The sequence below is a fragment of the Macrosteles quadrilineatus genome, unplaced genomic scaffold (genome assembly GCF_028750875.1).
Source record: "Macrosteles quadrilineatus isolate MER2022 unplaced genomic scaffold, UCM_ALF_1.0 Scaffold_3__2_contigs__length_128488019, whole genome shotgun sequence".
Taxonomy (NCBI): Eukaryota; Metazoa; Arthropoda; class Insecta; order Hemiptera; family Cicadellidae; genus Macrosteles; species Macrosteles quadrilineatus.
The window spans coordinates 77539810-77560422 of NW_026542596.1; the positions used below are offsets into that span (position 1 = coordinate 77539810).

General features: G+C 36.9%; 2 protein-coding genes across 3 annotated transcripts in view; both read left to right on the plus strand.

The window, feature by feature from the left end:
* The window catches only part of LOC128989589 (uncharacterized), a 68001-nt gene that overhangs the window by 17097 nt on the left and 30291 nt on the right, over nucleotides 1-20613 (plus strand). Inside the window, exons 1-2 of one of the 2 annotated variants that reach the window (XM_054411506.1) lie at nucleotides 10551-10628; nucleotides 17171-17316. In XM_054411506.1, coding sequence (XP_054267481.1) covers nucleotides 10625-10628; nucleotides 17171-17316 — 150 coding nt within the window. In that variant the 5' untranslated portion in view covers nucleotides 10551-10624. Of the gene's footprint in view, nucleotides 1-10550; nucleotides 10629-17170; nucleotides 17317-20613 lie in introns of those variants that run through there. The other variant, XM_054411507.1, reaches the window with a different exon arrangement.
* Nucleotides 3107-7676, plus strand: LOC128989588 (cilia- and flagella-associated protein 61). Its single transcript, XM_054411505.1, has one exon. The coding sequence runs from the start codon at nucleotides 3234-3236 to the stop codon at nucleotides 7326-7328; it is 4095 nt and encodes a 1364-aa protein (XP_054267480.1). The 5' UTR covers nucleotides 3107-3233; the 3' UTR covers nucleotides 7329-7676.

Here is a 20613-nt window from a genome sequence, read left to right on the forward strand (position 1 = left end):
AAGAATCTATATTAAGAGGTATTTAGTGAGAATTCTTTCATTGTAACTATATATTTTTAGTGATTATTATAGGTGAGAAGAGTTCTTCGTGAGTACCATGTGCCTACATGATTGGTAAGATTTCACTCTTAATGAATGCGTTCGATTGTATAACATAAACTACAACAGTAAATAACACAGATCCTTATATGATAACTGCTGGAAAGCTTGTGTTTTCTATTTAAAACCCTACTGTTCTTCTACTAAACCGTTCAAGTCCAAGTCCTAAAGATGGTCCACGAAATATAGTTCATTCAGTTATTGTAAAACTCACAACGTGACGCCCAATGTAGTGAAAGTAGTCGATGACTCGACAACTAAATCAATCATTTCACTGCACACATCTCGTTGATGCCGGTAAACTGTCAAATGTCAAACAAATGGCTCTCGCCAGGTCATAAATCTGCCTCATCACCAATGATGAGCCACGTAACGATGAGCCAGTAATGCTCATCATCGCGACGTTAATATTCAGTCATTAAATTGTGAAAGTGACGAACCTCTTGCAAAAGACTGCAAGTGATTTGGTTGAAAAGGAAACGGTAATAAGTTAACCTTAATTACAGTACTCGTTACTCTATGGCGGGATAGGCAGAAGTGTTACTCTATGGCGGGGAGTAGCTGGGTGCGTGACTCTATTAGAGCGATTCGTGTAGCCTAATTGTAACACTTGCAGTATCTTCAGTATTGGTTGCAAAACCGGGATTTTCTCTGCTCTCGTAGATATTGCGTGCCCAGCAAAATTGGTCTGGATTCCACTATAAACTGCAGGTCCCTTATTTGCCATTGGCTAGCTCTGTATGGGCTATTTATTAACAGTCCTGTGTCTAAGGAACATGTTGGCCTTAGTTCCCCAGAACCAACAACAACAACAACTACACAACAACAACAACAAGTCTACAAGATGGCGCCACTCATCCCTCATATCCAATCATACTTGGCTATACTTACCTTTCTATGGTCACCATTTCAGAATAAAGTATTAAAGTTTCTTTCTACAAAAAGAAACATTCGATGAAATTCTACGTGTTTTCTAAGAACTGCGATTTTTAGATGTTGAATGATCTGATCCACCACAAACAGGAAGAACGGCCGTGCATTAATTAATTGCGCCAAGTCGGGGATGCGGAATACTACTCGCCTAGTAAAATATGATGCTTTGTAATTGTAATTTTAATTAGATTAATTCAGTTTGATAACAGAAAAGGCATGTGGGGAATATCAAACAGAATTTTGAAATTTTACAGCAAGTTTGGTTGGTTAGGTTACGTTAGTTTATAACAGTTTGACAGCGAAACTTGAGTGTCCGTGACTGGAAAACTGCCCCACCGATCTCCAACGTCGACATGACGTAGGAACCTGCCTAGGGGGTAGTTGTCCGGGGAGCAGTCTTCCGGTGACCCGCCAAGCCAACTAGTTTTTTAATTGCGTTAAGCCCTCAAAGGGTCCCAAAAATATTCCTTAGTTGCGCCAAACTAAAGGCAGGTAGGGGTGAGTTGCCGGCAGAAGGAATGCCTTGTTTACGTGCCACTCTAACCTATCCTATCCTAACCTAAACTAACCTAACCTAGCCTAACTTAACCTACCTAACCTAACCTACTCAATTATACAATCAAATAGAGCCACTACTTGGTGCAGGTAATAAACGTATCGGGTGGCTCCCCGGAGTAGTTGGTGCAATTCAGTAATACCCGACTACCTGACTCAGGTCAGTTGGCGCAATTAATGCCCACCCGGAAGAACAAGGTTTCCAAGGTGAGATTCCACATACCTTGTGAGAGATGCGGAAGTTCTCGGGATGTTGTTAGTGCTCCATGCTCTTATACTCTCTCTGTCTCACTCTCTACAACCGTGACACCATGACCCTCGCACACGCACAACTATCTCACACACACTAACAATGAAGAACAGATCATATACTGTCACTGCGCAGAGTAATAGCTGTAGCATTGTTTTATAACACTCTCGTAATGTGCATTATAGTGTTGACGTTTTTGTATTGCGTTGGATGCAGTGGTGTTCATTACCGGTAGGTTATAATTAAATATTAGGTTGGTACTCTTGGTCATGTCTTTATAGACGTTGTGTAAGGCCCGTATTACACTACTGTATCATAGTTCTATGACATATATCTATTATCATATGTCTTTGATGAAAATTATTACAGTGTAATGTACCAACTATTATAATGGTTTTGAACTATGATAATATGTTCTCCTTGAGAGAACATATTATCATATATTTGATAATATAATATGTCATAGAACTATGATAGTGTAATCCCGGCCTTACGTCACTCAAATATTTATGACACGTTTCAATTTATAATTGTTTACATATAAACGGCTCAGCTGTTTTTAAATTATAAAACATAAATATTTACATAAGTTGGATATTTGACATTTAACTGTTGTTTTATATAAAACTAGTGGCTTGTAGGGGCAATAGCCCCTATATAAAAATATTCTAGTAATTATTTTGTACAAATTATTAGTCTCATGGGTCACCCTACCTTGAATTAGGCCTATCGTTTTTACATTTTTCTATATTATAATATCTATAACAGTTAATACATACCTGCATAATGCATTTTGATGTCTGTCCTATTTAAAATAAAAATTCGAAAGGACTGTTCATGCAGTGTGTTTATAATATAAACTTTCTAATCATGATACAACTAAGGAACATTTTAAATAATAATCTTCATGACTATTAATTAAATATATATATACTTTTGTTTGAATATAGACAAATTCACTTAGATAAAACACATAGAGAGAATGCCATCCTCCAAATTTAAAATGCTAATTCTATAACAAAATCTCTCTGAAAACGACATTTGTTGTATAGTATCCATTTTGGTCGCTTCCTTGGTCTTTATTTGGTTCTAGTACTATTTTAACATCATTATAATATGTCATAGAACTATGATAGTGTAATCCCGGCCTTACGTCACTCAAATATTTATGACACGTTTCAATTTATAATTGTTTACATATAAACGGCTCAGCTGTTTTTAAATTATAAAACATAAATATTTACATAAGTTGGATATTTGACATTTAACTGTTGTTTTATATAAAATTTCAATCCGTTTGTTGTATTGGAGGACATTTTAAAATCCAACAAGTTTTTATAATTTTTTAACCTAGCAAATACTATCAGAAACGAAGGCTACATAAGAAGGTTTCCCAATGCTGCGAAGAAATGCCACTCGGGTGACAATCGCAAGTCTCCCCACAGAACCTGCCCCACCTACAACCCCTCCTGTGCGGGTGTTGCGGCAGTCGGAGGACGAGGACATACCCTACATCCAGGCTCTGCAGACACCCTTCACTCAGATCATGTTCGGCGAGATCAACCTGAGAAGCTGCATGGAGAAGTACGTCTGCAAGACCCTGGTCAACACTAACGACGAAGTGGTCGCCTTCCTAGTAATCATGGACCATCCTAACATCCCAACATTGTCTCACTGCCAGTGGGTCGGCTGGATTAGGAGGTTCTACAGAATAGATTTTGCTTCGCCCTGGAACACACGTTTCATCCACTACCTGGTCTGGGATAATAGATACACAAATATATTTCTCTCCTGTTTGAAGTCCCTTTACAAAAACAACGACAAGCTTGAGCAAATCGTAATGGTTACTCCACCAGGAGTGAACATTTTCCCTGAGCTGGAGCCGTTCTTCACTCTGGTGTATCCCAGTGTCGGGGAGGGTGGAAGATCGGCTTTGGCACACTTTCAGAATCTTCACATCAACCTTAGACACCGTGTACTGTCTAAGTTGACTATCCGTAGAGCCGGAGAGGAAGACAACATCGATGTACAACCTCTGGTGCATCACCAATTAAACGTGCTCAAGTACGTCTATGGTGACATCAAGTTAGGAAGTATAATAGATGTTAAGAGCTCCAGTAAAGTCGTGCTGGTGTCGGAGAAAGGTTCAGCGACGGTCGGGGTTATATCTTTATCGTCTAAAGTTGACTATCACCATATCAACTTCTTTTTCCATCACGTATTTGAGACTAAAGCCACAGGTTCTTCTGCGGAACGCGGGGTTCGCATGGAAACTATCCGATCGGAATGCAGACGAGGTTTACCATTCACAGCAGACACTATGTTGGCAGATGAACAGCTGTCTATGGAGTTGAAAGTGGACAAGTCGTTCGAAGACACGTCAGTTGATGAAGATGATGACCGCGACGAGATGACGATCGTCTATTGGGACGAAGACGGTGATATGTTCAGAGTGGTAGACCCTGTAATGGAGTATCTTCTACACAAAGAATCACATGGATCTGTACTGAGGCTGCAAGATGATGATCGTAAAGAAAGCACAAAGTCCAAGATTTCGATTGACCACACGTACTTTGGGCGGCCAAGCTGGTCTAATAGTTTTCTGCCTATTACCAGAGAGGCGTCCCTCTCTTTACGGGACAAGGTGACCATGAGTGGAAGAGACCAAACGGTAAGTAGTATAGACACGCCAACTGAGAATGCTTTTATAATAACGTTGTTAGCTCTTCATCCGGACTTGGACGCTCGGTACGCGTTTGATCTACTTGAAGCATCATTCGAGAGTTTTCCAGACAAACATTTCTGCTTGTTATCGTTACCTACGGCTTATCAGGGATCCCCTTTGACAAGATATATGGTTAGAGTGTCGCCAAAGCTGTTATGGGACTTTCCTCATGAGCTTTACTTTATACACCGTAACGCAATGTTTAGCGAGTTTAACGTTAGACCAGTGACCGTCGTAGATCACGCTGACATTCAGGAACTAGTTGAACATTTTTCAAACGGGAAAAAAATATGTAAAGAAATTACAAAAATTATTCTTTGTGAAAGTCCAAATACTAAAGGGTTTGTTCTAGAATGTGAAGGAAGTACTGTTGGTGTCGCAGTGGTTAAAAGTAATTTTGAACTAAACAAGATACAGCCACATTTTATGGTAGACAAAGTGATAAATATAACCCTATATGATCAGGAGAAACACGGGCTTATCAGACATTTAGTATTATGTCCGATCTTCCTCAAGAGTGGGCCATTTTTTCTTCGACAAATTATGCACCAGGCTGAATTAGAAACATTAAGCTATTTTCTTCACCACGAGGAAACAAATAGCTTATTGCAAAGTGATGCCAATTCGATTTCAGTTTTGGGTGACTTGACGCCAGTAAAGCCACGGAGGTGGGTTAAGTATGAGCTCAGTGCACTAGATGAGCTTAAACCCCAAGAACATGTTTTGCGTTCGGAAAACGACTATGCTCTCTTTATTGCAACCGAGAAACTTTTGAGTGTTCCAAAACTTGAACTAAACTACAGGATAGTTGTCGTCGGAGGGTCAATTACGGCCATGTCTTTTCTAGAAAATTTAATCTTCAGATCTGCTCGGAAACAAATAAAATATAACAATCTAGTTTTAGTCTCAATTCACGGATTCCCCCTGGAGTTACAGTCCCACACTGCGGCAGACAGAATGGTTCCTCAAGGTGGTTTCTACACGAGGGAGTACTTATCCAGGATCAGTTTGTCTACTCACGTAAATGTGCTGTACGGGGCTCTCACTGTCATCAACCGAATGGAGAAGATGATCTGCCTCAACAACGAACACTGGATGCGCTACGACTACCTATTTCTTACGACAGGCTTGCAGTTCGTTAAACCTTGGCCGGTCATGACCCCTTCTGAAACCAACCACACATCCACCTGCCAAACCATATCTTACAGCTCGGACCTAGGTTCTTGTTTTACGGGGGACCAGGATCTCCCTAACCACGACTGCCGCAAGAACGAGGACTTGCGAGAATTGTACAACAATGTCTCTAAACAGCATGGAGAAAACCTATTCGTCATAAATACATCAGCAGACGCCATCTTAGCTCTCGGTCACCTCAAAAACATTTTAAAGCACAAAACAGATGGCAAAATACTCGTTTTTGGGCATGGTCTGAGTACATTCACGTGCGTTCAATCACTGCTAATTTTTGGTGTACCTGGTCACAAAATAGTACTAGTTATCGCTCCACACGTCGTTACCAACTACAGCTGTCTAGAGACTAATCCGTTCGTGGATAAAACTGTGGCACAGACATTGGAAGAGCTTGGAGTGACTATACACAGAGGCTTTTCACTAATTCGCTGGAGTCTCAAGCACAAGCTATTAGAGAAAGTGATGTTTCGAAACATCGACAACGTTCCTCTGACAATTGATTGTATTGCCTTCTTCTGCTACGGATCCAGGAGTACCAATGCGAAAACATTCTTGGCGGTGAATGACTCAGGGATCGTGTACAACAATGGTATAATCATTGACAACCGATTTCGCACAAACGACGAGTATATTTACGCTGCTGGATCTGGCACTCGGTATAGTAACAGATACAGTCCGAACCAGTTTTCTCATCATAAATATTACAATCCCGCCGAGATCGGTCTGGTGCTGAGTAAGACCTTCCGACGTTTAGTAGAACCACGCGCTGAAGTTAACAAAGAACTCGATGATGTGCCTCAAATCTTAGAAGAGAACGTCTCTTCCTGTTCAGAGAAAGCAGACATTTCTCCATCTCCAGAAACTCTGCCTAGGCTCCGCGAACCAGTAACATGGGTCGCTCAGCTTCCTGGAGGCTGGAATTACGTCAAGGTCACAGCTCCTGGACGTCCGCTACCGCTGGAATGTCAGCTCTCCGGGCAAGGGGACTCTGGACCCGTTATCATCACGGGAGTCCCAATCCTACCTGACGGTCCGGGATACTTTCAACTCTCATTTTCCATCTTCAACACAGTCCGTGAAATAGTTTTACTTTCAAAGAAGGAGATACCTTACCAGAACCTATGCCAGCTGTACGGGAAACACGAACGGCTCTTGAACAACTTGTACGAGCTTTACAACCAAGGCCTCATCAGTGACTTGTACAGCTTCTTCGGTCAGCCGTGGGCGTACGCGCTGTACACCACTGGGTTCAACAAGCTAACAAGGCAGTGTGCTGAGTTCTTCGTCAGCAGTGACGTCGTCAGTTCACCACCTCTAAAGGACCTGCAACCCGAGGAGCTGCATAGGTTGATAAAAGACCGAGAAACTATAAACTCGCGGTACTCGACCTCCTCCATCCCCTTGTACGTGGATCATCTGGTCCTGAGGTACGTCAGAGAGCGACCACAGCAGCTGCCCATGTACTTCACAGACGCCACTCTAGCTTTGAGTCGCTCCGCTCTAGCACACAGTCCGCTCCATAGAGACCCCACCAAGCTGCGTCGGAAGACCAAGACTTCTTCGATTCTGAACTGACTGTTGTTTCGAAACGAACTGTCTAAAAGATTATTTGACTAAAGTTCGTAAAATTATTGGGTCCATTAGGGTAAAAAATGTGTAATCTTATAAAAGACGACACTCGCCGTCCTAGTGATGGAAGTGAGCTTCTTTGGAAGAAATTTAAACATCAACGTTTCCTAGGCTAAAGCTAAAGTACAGCGTTTTAGTTCCCCAACAATAAAGATTTTAGCCTGACAATGGGAAATATTCTAAATGTGAATTTTTTTGGTGCTTAGTATATTTTATTGGTTTAGAAAATCTGTTCTTTTCATTGCGCTAAAATATACTGTAATAAATAATACTTGTGCTAAAATATCAGTTGTACATCTACAAATCATTTAACTTTTTTCTTCATGAATCGTTACTTGTGACATTTCAAAAGCATTATGCTCTTTTATGACCAATACATCACGGATTAAATATGCCCTACAGTCCAGTTTTAGTAATTGGCATAAATTACGTCACAAAAACTTGTGATTATTTTGAAAACAATGTCACGTGCTATTGATAAACTATTTAATAGAAAAATAAATTACTATCACCACTGTTAAAAATACCTTACTACTCAACTAATCGATTTTTCAAACCACTTTAAATTGAAAATCAACACGATAATGAAATACTCAGCCCTGATTAATACTGTAAAAATCCACTCGAGTGCTACAACCAATTTGTTTACTTGTATCTGGACCACTATGTTGATAATGGGCCGATTGTAAACGCCAAACATTTAAACCATTTAGGGAAAGTGTCAGCCATTTCAACAAGTTGCGTCATTGTTGGGAACTTTTATTTTTGGCACGGCACCCGGATCAGCATCATGTAACAAGTTCAGAACTGGGTTTGTATTTACGAAATCACCGCACGTGTCGGAAATATTTCGTTGACTTTAAAATCATTGACATGTATATAAAAACCAGTTGAGTTTTGTGAAAGGATAGTCCAGCCTGATTAACGTTGCAAAACAAAGTTCTATAAAAATACAAAGTTTTGCCATTGTTTTACTCAACATATTTTTAAGATTGCTTTATAAATTCATCAAACTGTTCGTCAATATAGGATGCGCGGGAACAATTAAGCCTTCTTAGTCTATAGTAAGCATTGTAAAACTGCTCGAAATATTTATTAACATTTCTTGTAGAAAATCGATTATTCATTTCAATGATTTTATTTGTGTTGTTTTCATAATGCTGTATCTATTTCAAACTAAATGTCTATTACATCCTGGACAACGTGATATAACTCCAGATATGGATTATTATCTTTCTCATGAGTGAGATAAAGATTATAATCGATATCTATTCGTACATATCTCATTGATCGGTGCGGAATAATAGAATTATAAGGCAATGGCAAAGTTTGATTTATTTAGTCCTGCTCATTGTTTTACATAAACTATCTCGCCATGCAAAATTTCAACTTTTAAGCATTCACTACCAGGTGAATCAAGGCATGCAGAGAAGAGTGACGTCCGGTGCCAACCTGTTGACCAAATATCAACTAATGACACAAAAAATTCCAAATTCAAAACTTCTATTATAGGACGTTTAATTCATTACTGCAATTTTAGGGGAACACTTAAACAAATCAAATTTCAAAGATTCTGCATTGGCCTAACTATTTTTTCCTTGTTGTCCTCAAAGTCGACCAAAGTTGAGGTTCCAGCTGCTTTGGTCCTTGAAATAAGTATTCCAAATAATGTATTAAATTATATTTCACTTCTATCATTTGTACTTAGTGTCAAATAAGTGTTTAAATATATGTTCGACACGTTTTCCCCTCTATATGGTGTTAAAATCTTTCTCTAAAAATATGGTTCGGATTCCACTATAAACTGTAAGTCCCTTAGTTGTCTTTGGCTGTATGGGTTATTAATAAACAGTCCTGTCTAAGTAAAATGTCGGCCTTAGTCACTAACAAAATTACAAGATCGTGCCACTTATCCTATACTCATCTCCATTCATACTTGGCTTAAAAATCCTACCTTCGTATGGTCGCCATTTCAGTTAAAAGTTTCAAAAGAACAATATTTTTCACCACACTATACACTAATACCACTATTCACCACAATAATAATGCACACTGATAGTCAACACAAATACAACATTAAGGTTATGTGAAGAAATAACTTTAGGGTATTTACTTAAGGGAGGTACAGAAGAGCCTTCGATGACGTCAGCAGTCAGATCTCCTCTTGAGGATCACCATTACCGCAACGATACGGAATTCAGTCATCGGCCTCGGTGATGTAGTGGATAGCGTGTCGGGTTGATAATCCGAAGGTGCCGGATTCGAATCCCGCAGGTAGCACCAAGTTTTTGTCAACATTTTATTTCTTATCAGCAAGTTTTGTTGGTTTGGTTAGGTTATGACTGTTTAATTTTATAATTTAAAAAATTATAAAATTGAATTTTAGGCATTTATAATTTTACTTTATGAACAAAACTATTTTTTAGATTAGTAAACCTTCATTCGATTTTTTAATTAAGTTATCAGCACGTTTGGTTAGTTTGGTTAGGTTATGACAGTTTAATTTAATAACTGAATAACTTTAAGATTAATTTTAAAAATTTTCTTAATTTTATAATTAACTAGGCCTAATAGTGGAGTAAAAATTACGCGCTGTGCTCTCTACTACAACGCTGTTAACGGAGGAATTTTGAACTTTTACTAAACTATGATGTCATCGTTGCCTCATTTGTACCTCCCTTAAGTCAGACCCTAATTTTAGGAATCAGCAAAAATAATAATAAATACTTGCTATGCAGCGGTGACAGTAAAACAATTCTATTGCAATGCTATGGATACTGATTGTGCATTCATGTTTTAAGAAAGTAAGCGGGCAGCTGATTTTTCGGCCATAGGGATGTAAAAACCTGCTCGGTCCCCAGATGACGATGACAGCTGGCATGACCAGCAAAACGTAACTTTCAGCCACCAATGTATGTAAAACAGCTACAAACATCATAGTGTGATGAAAAGGGCATTTCAATCGCACTCCATATAACTAATAGATGTAAACCTTATACTGTTAAACATCAAAATAAACAAAATATATCTACTCCAGTAACCAACAATGTCAACCTCGTGCCCTGACCCCTCTGTCTACCTCCACCCTCTCCAGACCCCGTGGTCGCTGGTCGGGGGGCGGGGGGCTCCACACTCCGGTGAAAGTCCTCCACTCAGACCTCCCCAGACCCCCGTCCTGGACCTTCCATGGTACTCTCCACGAGTCTAGTCATCTTGCTACCTACAGCAGCGTAGTGTCTTCGATGGGTAACTAACTGTGACGCTTGTGTTTATCTAGGTTATATTCTTAGGTATTGCAGCTAAATTGTTCAATAGTTTGTGGTCGTGAGTGAAATTTAGATGTTAAGATACGCGTGATAAGAGGTGTTAGTTTTTGTTCTGATATTATGGAGTATGGTACAATCCAGTGTGTAATGTATGGTGGTAGTACGTTTATTTATCAATTATATAGGAATCTAGAACTTAAACTTAGTTAAACTTTTAGTCTTTTTTTAAGTTAGATCTTGTTCCAATATTGGATGATTGTGTCCGTTTTAATCTGTCAGATATAATCTAATTATGATTTAAACGCAACTGTAAAAACCTAAAACTGCCATTATTATTTTCTTATTTGTACCCCTGTGTTAATTGATTAAATAACAACGTTAGTTTCACTGGGATCTGTTGTGCTTACAAAAAAGAAACATTTGCCTTCCATCGAATCCATATTTTGTTCCATCGATATTCTTCATTTATTTAACCTGTAAACTATTAATGTATAGCAACTTGTAGTTAATTTAGATGAATAAAACTAAACCTTTACATGATCATTAAATTCAAATTAACTGACATAGACGTACGACAACTAATGCCTGTTTAAACTAATTCATTAATAGCATTGCTTTGAATGGTCATTAAAACCCTGAACATGTCCACACTCCACAGTACTTTGTTGGTTATTGAGATATAGACAATATCTGCTGTTTACAATTATTTGTTATTACTTAGCTACCTAAATAGCTACGGGTTTTACAACATTGTACATAGATGATAGAGCTACTGTAAATAGAATCACGTTAATTATGATATTACAAAATAAACAAAACAACATAAAGCCAGTTTAATAATGCAGAGTTAAACCTATGAAAAATTTTCAATGTATTAAATTTAAGATTCATCAAAATGGTTAGTCTAAGATTAAACTTTATAGGATATAACCTCTAAAAGCATTAGCAAATCTGCAAAGGATTTTCATGTGACTTCCTAATAATCTTAATCCATACTTTCAAAAGTGTTAGCGTCTACATCAATACTTGTAGTGTTTTAATGAGACAAATTGTTGTTAACTCTCCTTCTCGTCTGTTTATGTTTGTTTTATTATTTAACGTTTGAGTTTAGTTTTAATTTAAGTTAAGAATCCTTTCTTTGGAAATCAACATACAATCACAACAGGAAGTAAAAAGGCCACATAGTTCTGATATCTATTATAAGTCAGGAAGATTGTTTAAAAGTGAAGTAACCAAAAGCTGACGTTTTTTGTACGGACACTTGATAGCAGAGCGGGTTTGCTGAATATCGTTTTGCTGGCAGAAGAAAGTTGAGTTGCATAAGAAGTGGTTCTGGCCTGACCACACCTGACTGGAGGTGGGTGGAACTGGCACAAGGATATGGCAGAGAAATGCCAACTGAAACTTGAGATTTGGGTAAAATTATTCGTGGCTAAATGTCAACAGTTTTATTAAACTTCCGAGAAACAGTGGTAACATCTTGAGTAACATCAGCGGTGTGTGATTAGAAAGGTCATGATTTCATTTGTCTGAACAGAAGTCCCGTCGTGTAATAAACAAGTTAGTAGTGTGTAGCTAAACAAACTATTAGCATAATGGGGGCTATCAAAATGGATTAGGTATGAGAAGAATGGCTTGTTTATTTTGTACATCATATAAAAATTGTTAGGTTTTGGTTATTCATCATATTCACGGATTGGTTTGTCTACAATATCAAGGGTCAAGGGTTTTTTAAATCGTTAACTACACATACTCCCTTATTTGATTTATCATTCTTATTTTGTCTCCAAATGATGATAATTTCAGAAAATGTTCATGGCCAGTAGGTAACTTTTTTCATTGACAGGTTTCTTCAATAATTTTAAAATGATAACGAATAATCAGAGTTACTCATTTACATTCTATTGGGTTTGTTTTGTTATTACAGCTAAAATCAAAAGAGCACACAATAGAATATACCCAAAATAACACAGATACATTTTATAATTTGCATAAATACACCACTCAACCACAGATGAAACACACGCCAAAACCAACTTCATATTTCACAATAGGACGCCAATGCCAAACTATATACCGGGTGTCCAAAACCACCCGTACACCCCTTTAAAAACGAGGGAAATCTTTTCTTACAAACAACAAATAATACAGAACTAGATAAATTGGGCTCGGTCTACCAAATGGTGATATTTTCAAATCCAAAATCACACCGGAAGTGGCTTTTTCAGACCGAAAGTTGATTTTTTTAAATGTAAACTACCAATTTTGATTACAGAATCGGATTCTACGTTGAAAAATACATAACTATTGTCTAAAACATTATTTGAAAAAATCTTATTTTGTGCCTCTAATACCCTATTGAAGTCAATAATTTTGGGTCATTCATTTGCCAAAGTTACTTGAAACAATAATAGAGAAAAACAAATAACAAAGATTAAATAAAGACATATGATGAATAGAATCAACTGTTTATTGTAATCACCTTAGTAATTGAGTAACAGCTGGTCTACACATTGCTTAATTTAATTTTTTTTTATATAATTGGTTTTTACATTTGACAACTTTATTGTAAAAACAAATTATTTATTTTTAAAATTAAATTAAAAACTAAGCAATGTGCAGACCAGCTGTTACTCAATTACTATAGTGTTTACAGTGTACAGCTGATTCTATTTATCAGATGTCTTTATGTAATCTTTGTTGTTTGTTTTTCTCTATTATTGTTTCAAGTAACTTTGGCAGATGAATGTCCCAAAATTATTGACATTAATAGGGTATCAGAGGCACAAAATAAGTTTTTTTTTCAAATAATGTTTTAGACAATAGTTATGTATGTTCTTAACGAACTTTGTTATGGATTAAACACGATAGTTATGCATTTTTCAACGTAGAATCCGATTCTGTAATCAAAATTGGTAGTTTACATTAAAAAAAGTCAACTTCCGGTCTGAAAAAGCCACTTCCGGTGTGATTTTGGATTTGAAATTATCACCATTTGATAGACCGTGCCCAATTTAGCTAGTTCTATATCATCTTTTGTTTGTAAGAAAAGGTTTCCATCGTTTTGAAAGGAGTGTTCGGGTGGTTTTGGACACCCGGTATACCGTGGTAATATTTCCATTATCAGAAGTACAATAATTATATGTAACCAAATCAAAAATTGCGACAAATCCAAACGGCTGGGAATTCACTTAGCAGTTAACCTTTCACACACTAAAACGCTTAAACAAATTACAGAAGACAATCAAATTCACCACGCATGTCTTTTCAATTTGATTGTTACCAAATACAAAACAACTCCTATTCAATGGTGTACTATTATATCCAAACAGCATAGAACCATTACAGGATTTGTTTGCCGAATTCGTTACAAGGTGAAAGCCTATTTGTTTTTATAATGCCTTCTTCTGTTGCGGTTACAGACTTTTACACACATTGTTTTCTCATGTAAAAGGTCACAAACCTTCACTTTATCTACAACCCAACACTCATTTCATTCTCCATCACGTAACCACTAACTGTCAGCTGTTTTAAACCACTCTTAAGCGTTGTTTATGCATAAGAACACAAGGTCTTTTGCAGAAAATCACCGCGTTTATTTCAAAGTAGCTGCTGTACCCGTACTTCGCAACGGGAAGATGTACTATACCACCTAATCTAAACACTTGATAGGTAGTTCGAATTTAAAAACAAATAGTCACCAAATTTATACCAAATTATAAACTACATGTAGCCCAATTGTCCTACTGTTTACATGAAAATATATAATAAACATTATTTTCATAACTTTGATACTTTAAAATCAAAAGCAGGTCCAGGGTTAATATAGTAACGGTTATCAACTTTTTTATTTCCATAATCAATGACATAAGTTACATAGTTGCATAGTTTTCTACCACATATAGTTGTGTAAAATATTATCTTAAATTGGTTCCAGCTGTCTGAAATTGTGAAATTAGCATTTGGTAGTTCTGCTTGTTTACATCGAAATGTCAACGCAAAAGTAAACATTGTGAGTCTTTTGATGCTTCCATGGATATAATTAATTAATATTTACTTTTGAAAACCTCACATCAAAACTTTGGACGCCCAAGGAGCGTAGCTCGAGAGGAACTCTGGGAAGTGAATAGGGCTATGACATTCCTAAATATGTGGACAATCTTTTTTGCTTAATTTGGGCTGTAACGGTTAAGTATGCTAATCGACCAAGCTACACAGACAGACAGATAGACAGACAGCCTTAATTTTATAATATTATAGATGGATTATCTTTAAGCCCTATAATCTTAGATACATGATAATAATCGTGTTACAGTTAGTAAAAAATATGAAAAATCTGAGCCTATTTCAACCCAGCCTAACCTAACATATTCCAATAATAGCAACGTGCTCATTGATCTCAATGTTAAATAAAAGACAGTGTTTTGGCTAAAACCAGTCAATTTACCACCAGACCTAACCTAACCAGACCTAATCGTTCTACTATAATAAATAATTACAATTAAGTTTTATTTGCTAAAAGTTGGCTATACGATACCTCTTTTATGAAGCAATCTAGTTTAAGAACATTCTCATTCGAAGCACCATATTGTTTAACGGTCACAAACGTATTATTGTTATGAAAGCCTCTATAATTTATCAATGAGAATGCTCGACACTATCGTGAACGTTCGGAAATATTCATAACGTGGAACGTTCGCTCTCTAGCCTACGTTTGTGTATTATTGATAGAACGCTTTCTATTTCTATTCGTCACCTCTTATCACAAACTAATGTGACCACGCAACTGGGAAATTTTAAACATGGGTGAAAGCTGGGAGTGAGACACATTTTTGTTTTTGATATTTTAAAATAGTCTACGAAATTTTCCACACTGTTTCAAGTGTTCTTCTTGAATCAGAATAGTTCGTACTTAAATTCCCAAAATCATGGACGTTACGTAGTATAAATATGGATACCCCTTTATCCATTAAAAAGGATACAAACTAAACTCAATATTTCAAAACTCTGTGTAAGTCAATAATTTTTGCGGAACTATAGTGTGTCTATGGTTGAAATGTAGTAGCTTGATACATAGCAACTAACTATAAAAAAACTATATATCATTTTCACATTTAGTGATTATTCAACGTGAAACTAAACTGGAAACATACTAAATAACTCGAACAGTTATTAATCTCTCAAATACACCACATTTAAAATTTTAGTTCCAAATCCATCATAGCTGTTCCAATTCCACTTCATTAACCCATCCAAAAATTAAAACATTGGTCTCGTTTTGTATTATAAAGTTGTAAGTCTCATCTTGTACTGCGAATCGGTTCAGAAGATTATGTATGTCAAATAACTGGTTCTGTTTAAAGTCTCTTGTTTTCATCTGATATTTCCAAATCAGACAGAAGTTCATGTATATCAAATGACTTTCATATTCACCCAGGTCCGCGACCTCCCCAAGGTGATCTAGTGCAGCGCGAGCAGAAACTGGGTTGTGGTCTGTCTGATCACGCGTGGACCATACTGAGGTGTTGCCCAATACCAATCTGTGTCTGGTTAATTCTACTAGTCAATTGTAGGAAGTAGACCAGTATCCAACAAACTCAGGTGTTCAAATGTAACTTGCATCACATAATTGTTAATATTCTATACTGGTATCGTTGTTAGGTGTCGTTATAGGTACAGAAAGTAGAGTTCCATTGGTTATACCAGAGTCTGCTAACCGTCTACTACAAATTTACTAGATTGATGATTGCTAATTGTTGGGTTGAGCAATATACAACAGCTTCCAGTGCATTCTTCTTTTTGATCGAATAGTTAATGTGAAAGAAAACTAAATAGATTGCTGTTTTTTAGAAAACTAGCGTTACCAAATTACAATTTACACACAAAAACTGTGTCAATTAATTGACTTTAGACTACGGATGATGAGTGTTAAACACTTTTCAACGTGAAATCTGGAGCTTTTGTTTGAGCGTTTGTTACCCCATAGAGTTGATGTACATTGTACATATCTCTGTCTTTAATTTATGCGTAAATGTAATAATAGTATGTCCTCAAACACGTTGGCTTTTGAATTACAGTGCAAGCAACACTACAAATTTGTTTTTCAGCCATACTATGAAAATATATTGATTACAAGGACTATACAGTATACAACACACTCAACGCATCTTCTTGATCTTAAATGTCGACAACTAAATTAAGAAAACTTTATGTATTTTCATTTGCGATAGTATCATTCCTATGGCCTAAAATAACAATAAACCACAATAATAGAGCACAAGATTCGTGTTGGCCTATTAAATATATAGATTAACAGCTGATTTATTTTACTCTATTTTTTTATTTATTTGTATGCACAGCTGATTGTGCACAAGACATGTCGCCAACTAATGTAGAACATACAATCAAAAGACGTTATGTTACCTAGCTAGCGCTTCCATGACTGGTACAATGTTTACTATAACAATGTGACATGTTGTTATGTTCGTTGTTGTCTCACCATTGTTGTTGTTGTTGTTGCAGGTGGTGTCGGTATGGCGGTGTGGCAGTGCCGCGTACTGCTCGTGGTGGTTCTGTGCCACCTCGCTCTCTCCTCGCCCGCGGTTCGCCGCGATCTCAGAGGCCTCGCCTATGAGCCTCCGCAGGACCCTCTGGCCCTAGCGCAGCCGGTAAGTTCCTTAGTGATAAGTATAGGAGGCCAGTAACTATAAAGCTTATCACCCCATAGCGTTGACATTAAGCCACCTTGTACGGCAAACACTATAGTTAAGCCTTAAGGGGTCGAGAGAAATATAAATTAGATTTTTATTCTTTATGATTTTTAAAAGTCTGCGCAATAATTGATTATGGATATTTCAAGTGGACTACTCATTGTACAATTTTAAGTTTGTTGAGTTTGTTTCATGTCTGGTAAAATTTGATTGTGTTGATGTTTCCTCGCTCACTAATCTTAATTTACACTCTTATAGTAGAATATCTTTTATAAAGATTTCAAGACCACAGAACAAGCACCAGTTTAAAATTTTTAGTGCTATTATTTTGCAATAATTAACCAGATTGATTGTGTTTAGATAACAAGGAATACATAGTACAATTCAATGTGTACAATAAAAATAGAAACATGTCTTGTAATAGCCTACAGCTTAATACTTAAGTATGACAAATCTATTTTTCCTACAGTCACCTGACAAAGTGGGCTTTCTTGCAAGGATGCAAGAAAGGGCTTTCGTACAGAAAGTGGCTAATTGCTGCATTTACTTACTTTTGCCGCACTATTTTTTGCCGCACTCTTTTTTTGCCACACTCTTTTTTTTGTCGCACTCCAGTATTCCATCCAAACAACACAAAACTGCGTGATATTATTAGGCACGTAATCCGTGTACGCTTGAAAATAAGTTGGCAACACTTTAAGATACTACGCCACAGACAATAGTATTATATTGTCTGTGACTACGCCTACGATCAACTATTGCAGTGCAACCCTTCGTTTAACGCTTGGATTTAACCTAACCTAAAACATGATGTTTAGTGTTTAAAATACTAATTATTTCTATGCTTTATAATAACTGTAGGAAAAGTATAATGTGTAACACGAGTACAAATTATCTTTGCTGAACTCGAGAAACTTTCTCTCATGTGCAGCAAAATGCCACTTCGCACACTAGTTACACAAATAACTATAGATATTTTTTTGATATGTACTGCACCCCACCCACTTCACCACCACCACATACACAGTACTATAATGTACGTAGATTAGAAGAACATGTAAAAGTGCAAATAATTATGTTAAGCAACCCCAACAAGAATGAAAGACTCTACTAAACAGAATCTAAAATATGACAAGAGATTTCCAGACCCATAAAAAATGTGCGATTAGACTATAACCAATTAACCAAAGACAAATAGATTTAAATTTAAATATAGGCCAACAGCAGTGCTGCGGTTAGCATAAATTCTGGTGTCCACCGCTGGGAACGCCGTGCAGTTAAGGCGCATGCGCTACGTAACTACACGGTGCTCCTAGAGGTGGACGCCAGACGTTATGCTAACAGCAGCACTGCTATCTGTCTACTGTATATTTAATTTTATTTGTCTATGCTAAAAGACATGGTAACTAACATTAAATTATATTTTAAATTATTTTTGGCAACGGCGTACTTCTTAGTGGTAGCATAGACTAACCTTGTTTAGTCTATGGTGATAGACAATATATGGTCTAGTTGGCGGTCTGTACACAAAATTGGGAAATCGGTACACTCACAAGATTATTTAAACTGTGTTATAATCAACCCATCTTAAAACATTTAACGAAAATTTATCAACTGTATTGCTTGGTTATATTTTGCTGATATTATACTGCAAAATCAAAAATATTCTAGATTTTAAAAAGTTACGTGCAAATAAACGGAAAGGCCTTGTGGTCCTAGTATCTCTTGTATGGGTTAGTATAATCTTGCAAAATTTGCAATTTTCACAAAATTGTAATGTCAATGAAACGCTTTAACCAAGAAACTAGGGAAAGTAGATCAAATTAATGTCGGTCCTTGACTTAGGTGTTTAATGGCCGCGACCAATTTCGTGGTTAGAGATGCACCTAATGCAGCTGCGCTCATAATCTATCCTGAGAGTTGATGCAACAACAGCTGTAGGTCAGATGTACGAGGCCTCTCATCTCTCGACCACTTCCTTTTCATTACTCCACAACTTTCACTATCCTTAATTTGCGCCGGTCATTAAATGTTTTTATTAACGTCCACGATGTAAGGTGCTATTTTAGAGTTCGGTAGTAGTTAGTAGGTAGCATTGATTTGAAGCTTTTTCCAGGATTTCCGATATCACAAACCTAGTATGGCTCTAAGGGATCTATTTTCCCGGACAAATGCTTTCTGACCAAAATACGAACCACCTCAGAGGCGCAAACAGTAAAACAGTTGTGAGTTAAACAAACCGTGGTAAGTCATTAATGAAGTATTAAAACTTGACACATGTGAGCTTTCTGAAGAGACAAGTGATTTTAGCCTAACAACGTTTCGCAAGTTGTCATCCGAGCTCAATCTGCTGTCAAGATGGAAACCCATGAGTTAGAGTGGAATTAAATTGTTTATTTGCCGTTGATCGTGAGATAGGCACTGTCATAAAATTGAATGAATTGAAACAGGTTGTCATAAATCTAAAAGTTACAGCTAAAATCTCATTTCTACACATGTAATTAAATATTCATTAATATTGTCAAATGGATTGTCTAAAAGCCAAGCAGTTACCTCGTTTTTGAAGATTTTGAGAGTGGTGGTCCTTGCCGATTAATGTAGCTTGTTGAAACATTTTATACAATTTGCCTTGTGCAATGTGCTGCATTTTGCCAATCTGTTCTGTGGAATGTTAACTTTTGTTCTATTTCGAGTTTCATGTACGTGTATATATTGCCTGGTGGGGTAAATGTGAAGATTCTTTTTAGTATAAATTAGAATATGTAATATGTATAAGTTAGTTAATGCTGTGTTAAAATTTTCATTTGTTTAAAATAAAGGTTGACAGTGGTCCAATCTGTTAGCCCTGCACATAGTTATAGGAAACTTTTTATGAATCAAAAGAACATCTGATACGGCCGTGTTGCATGACCCCAAAGAACCAGTCCATACGATATATGAGATTGAAATAAACTAAAAGTAAGTCATTCTTAGATATCCAACTGACACAGATTCCCTAAGCTTCCAAAATAGGTAGCTGACCCGTGAAATCTTTTTACAAAGGTTGTTTATGTGAGCATGCCAAGACAGCTTGGAATCAAAATAAATACCTAATAGCTCTACTGATTGTAAGTCTAGATTTGGGGAGGTGCTAAGAATAATATTTTGGGTTTTACTTTGGTTAAAAAGTAGTTTATTAGTGAAGAACCAGTTTAGAGTATCTCCTCGGGGCATTTTTCTGAAGAGCTCTATTTTGTAGACATTAAGACTAAAATT

What these genes read in the sequence shown, in the direction of transcription:
- LOC128989588 (XM_054411505.1), top strand. Translation starts at nt 3,234, where the DNA reads ATGCTGCGAAGAAATGCCACTCGGGTGACAATCGCAAGTCTCCCCACA.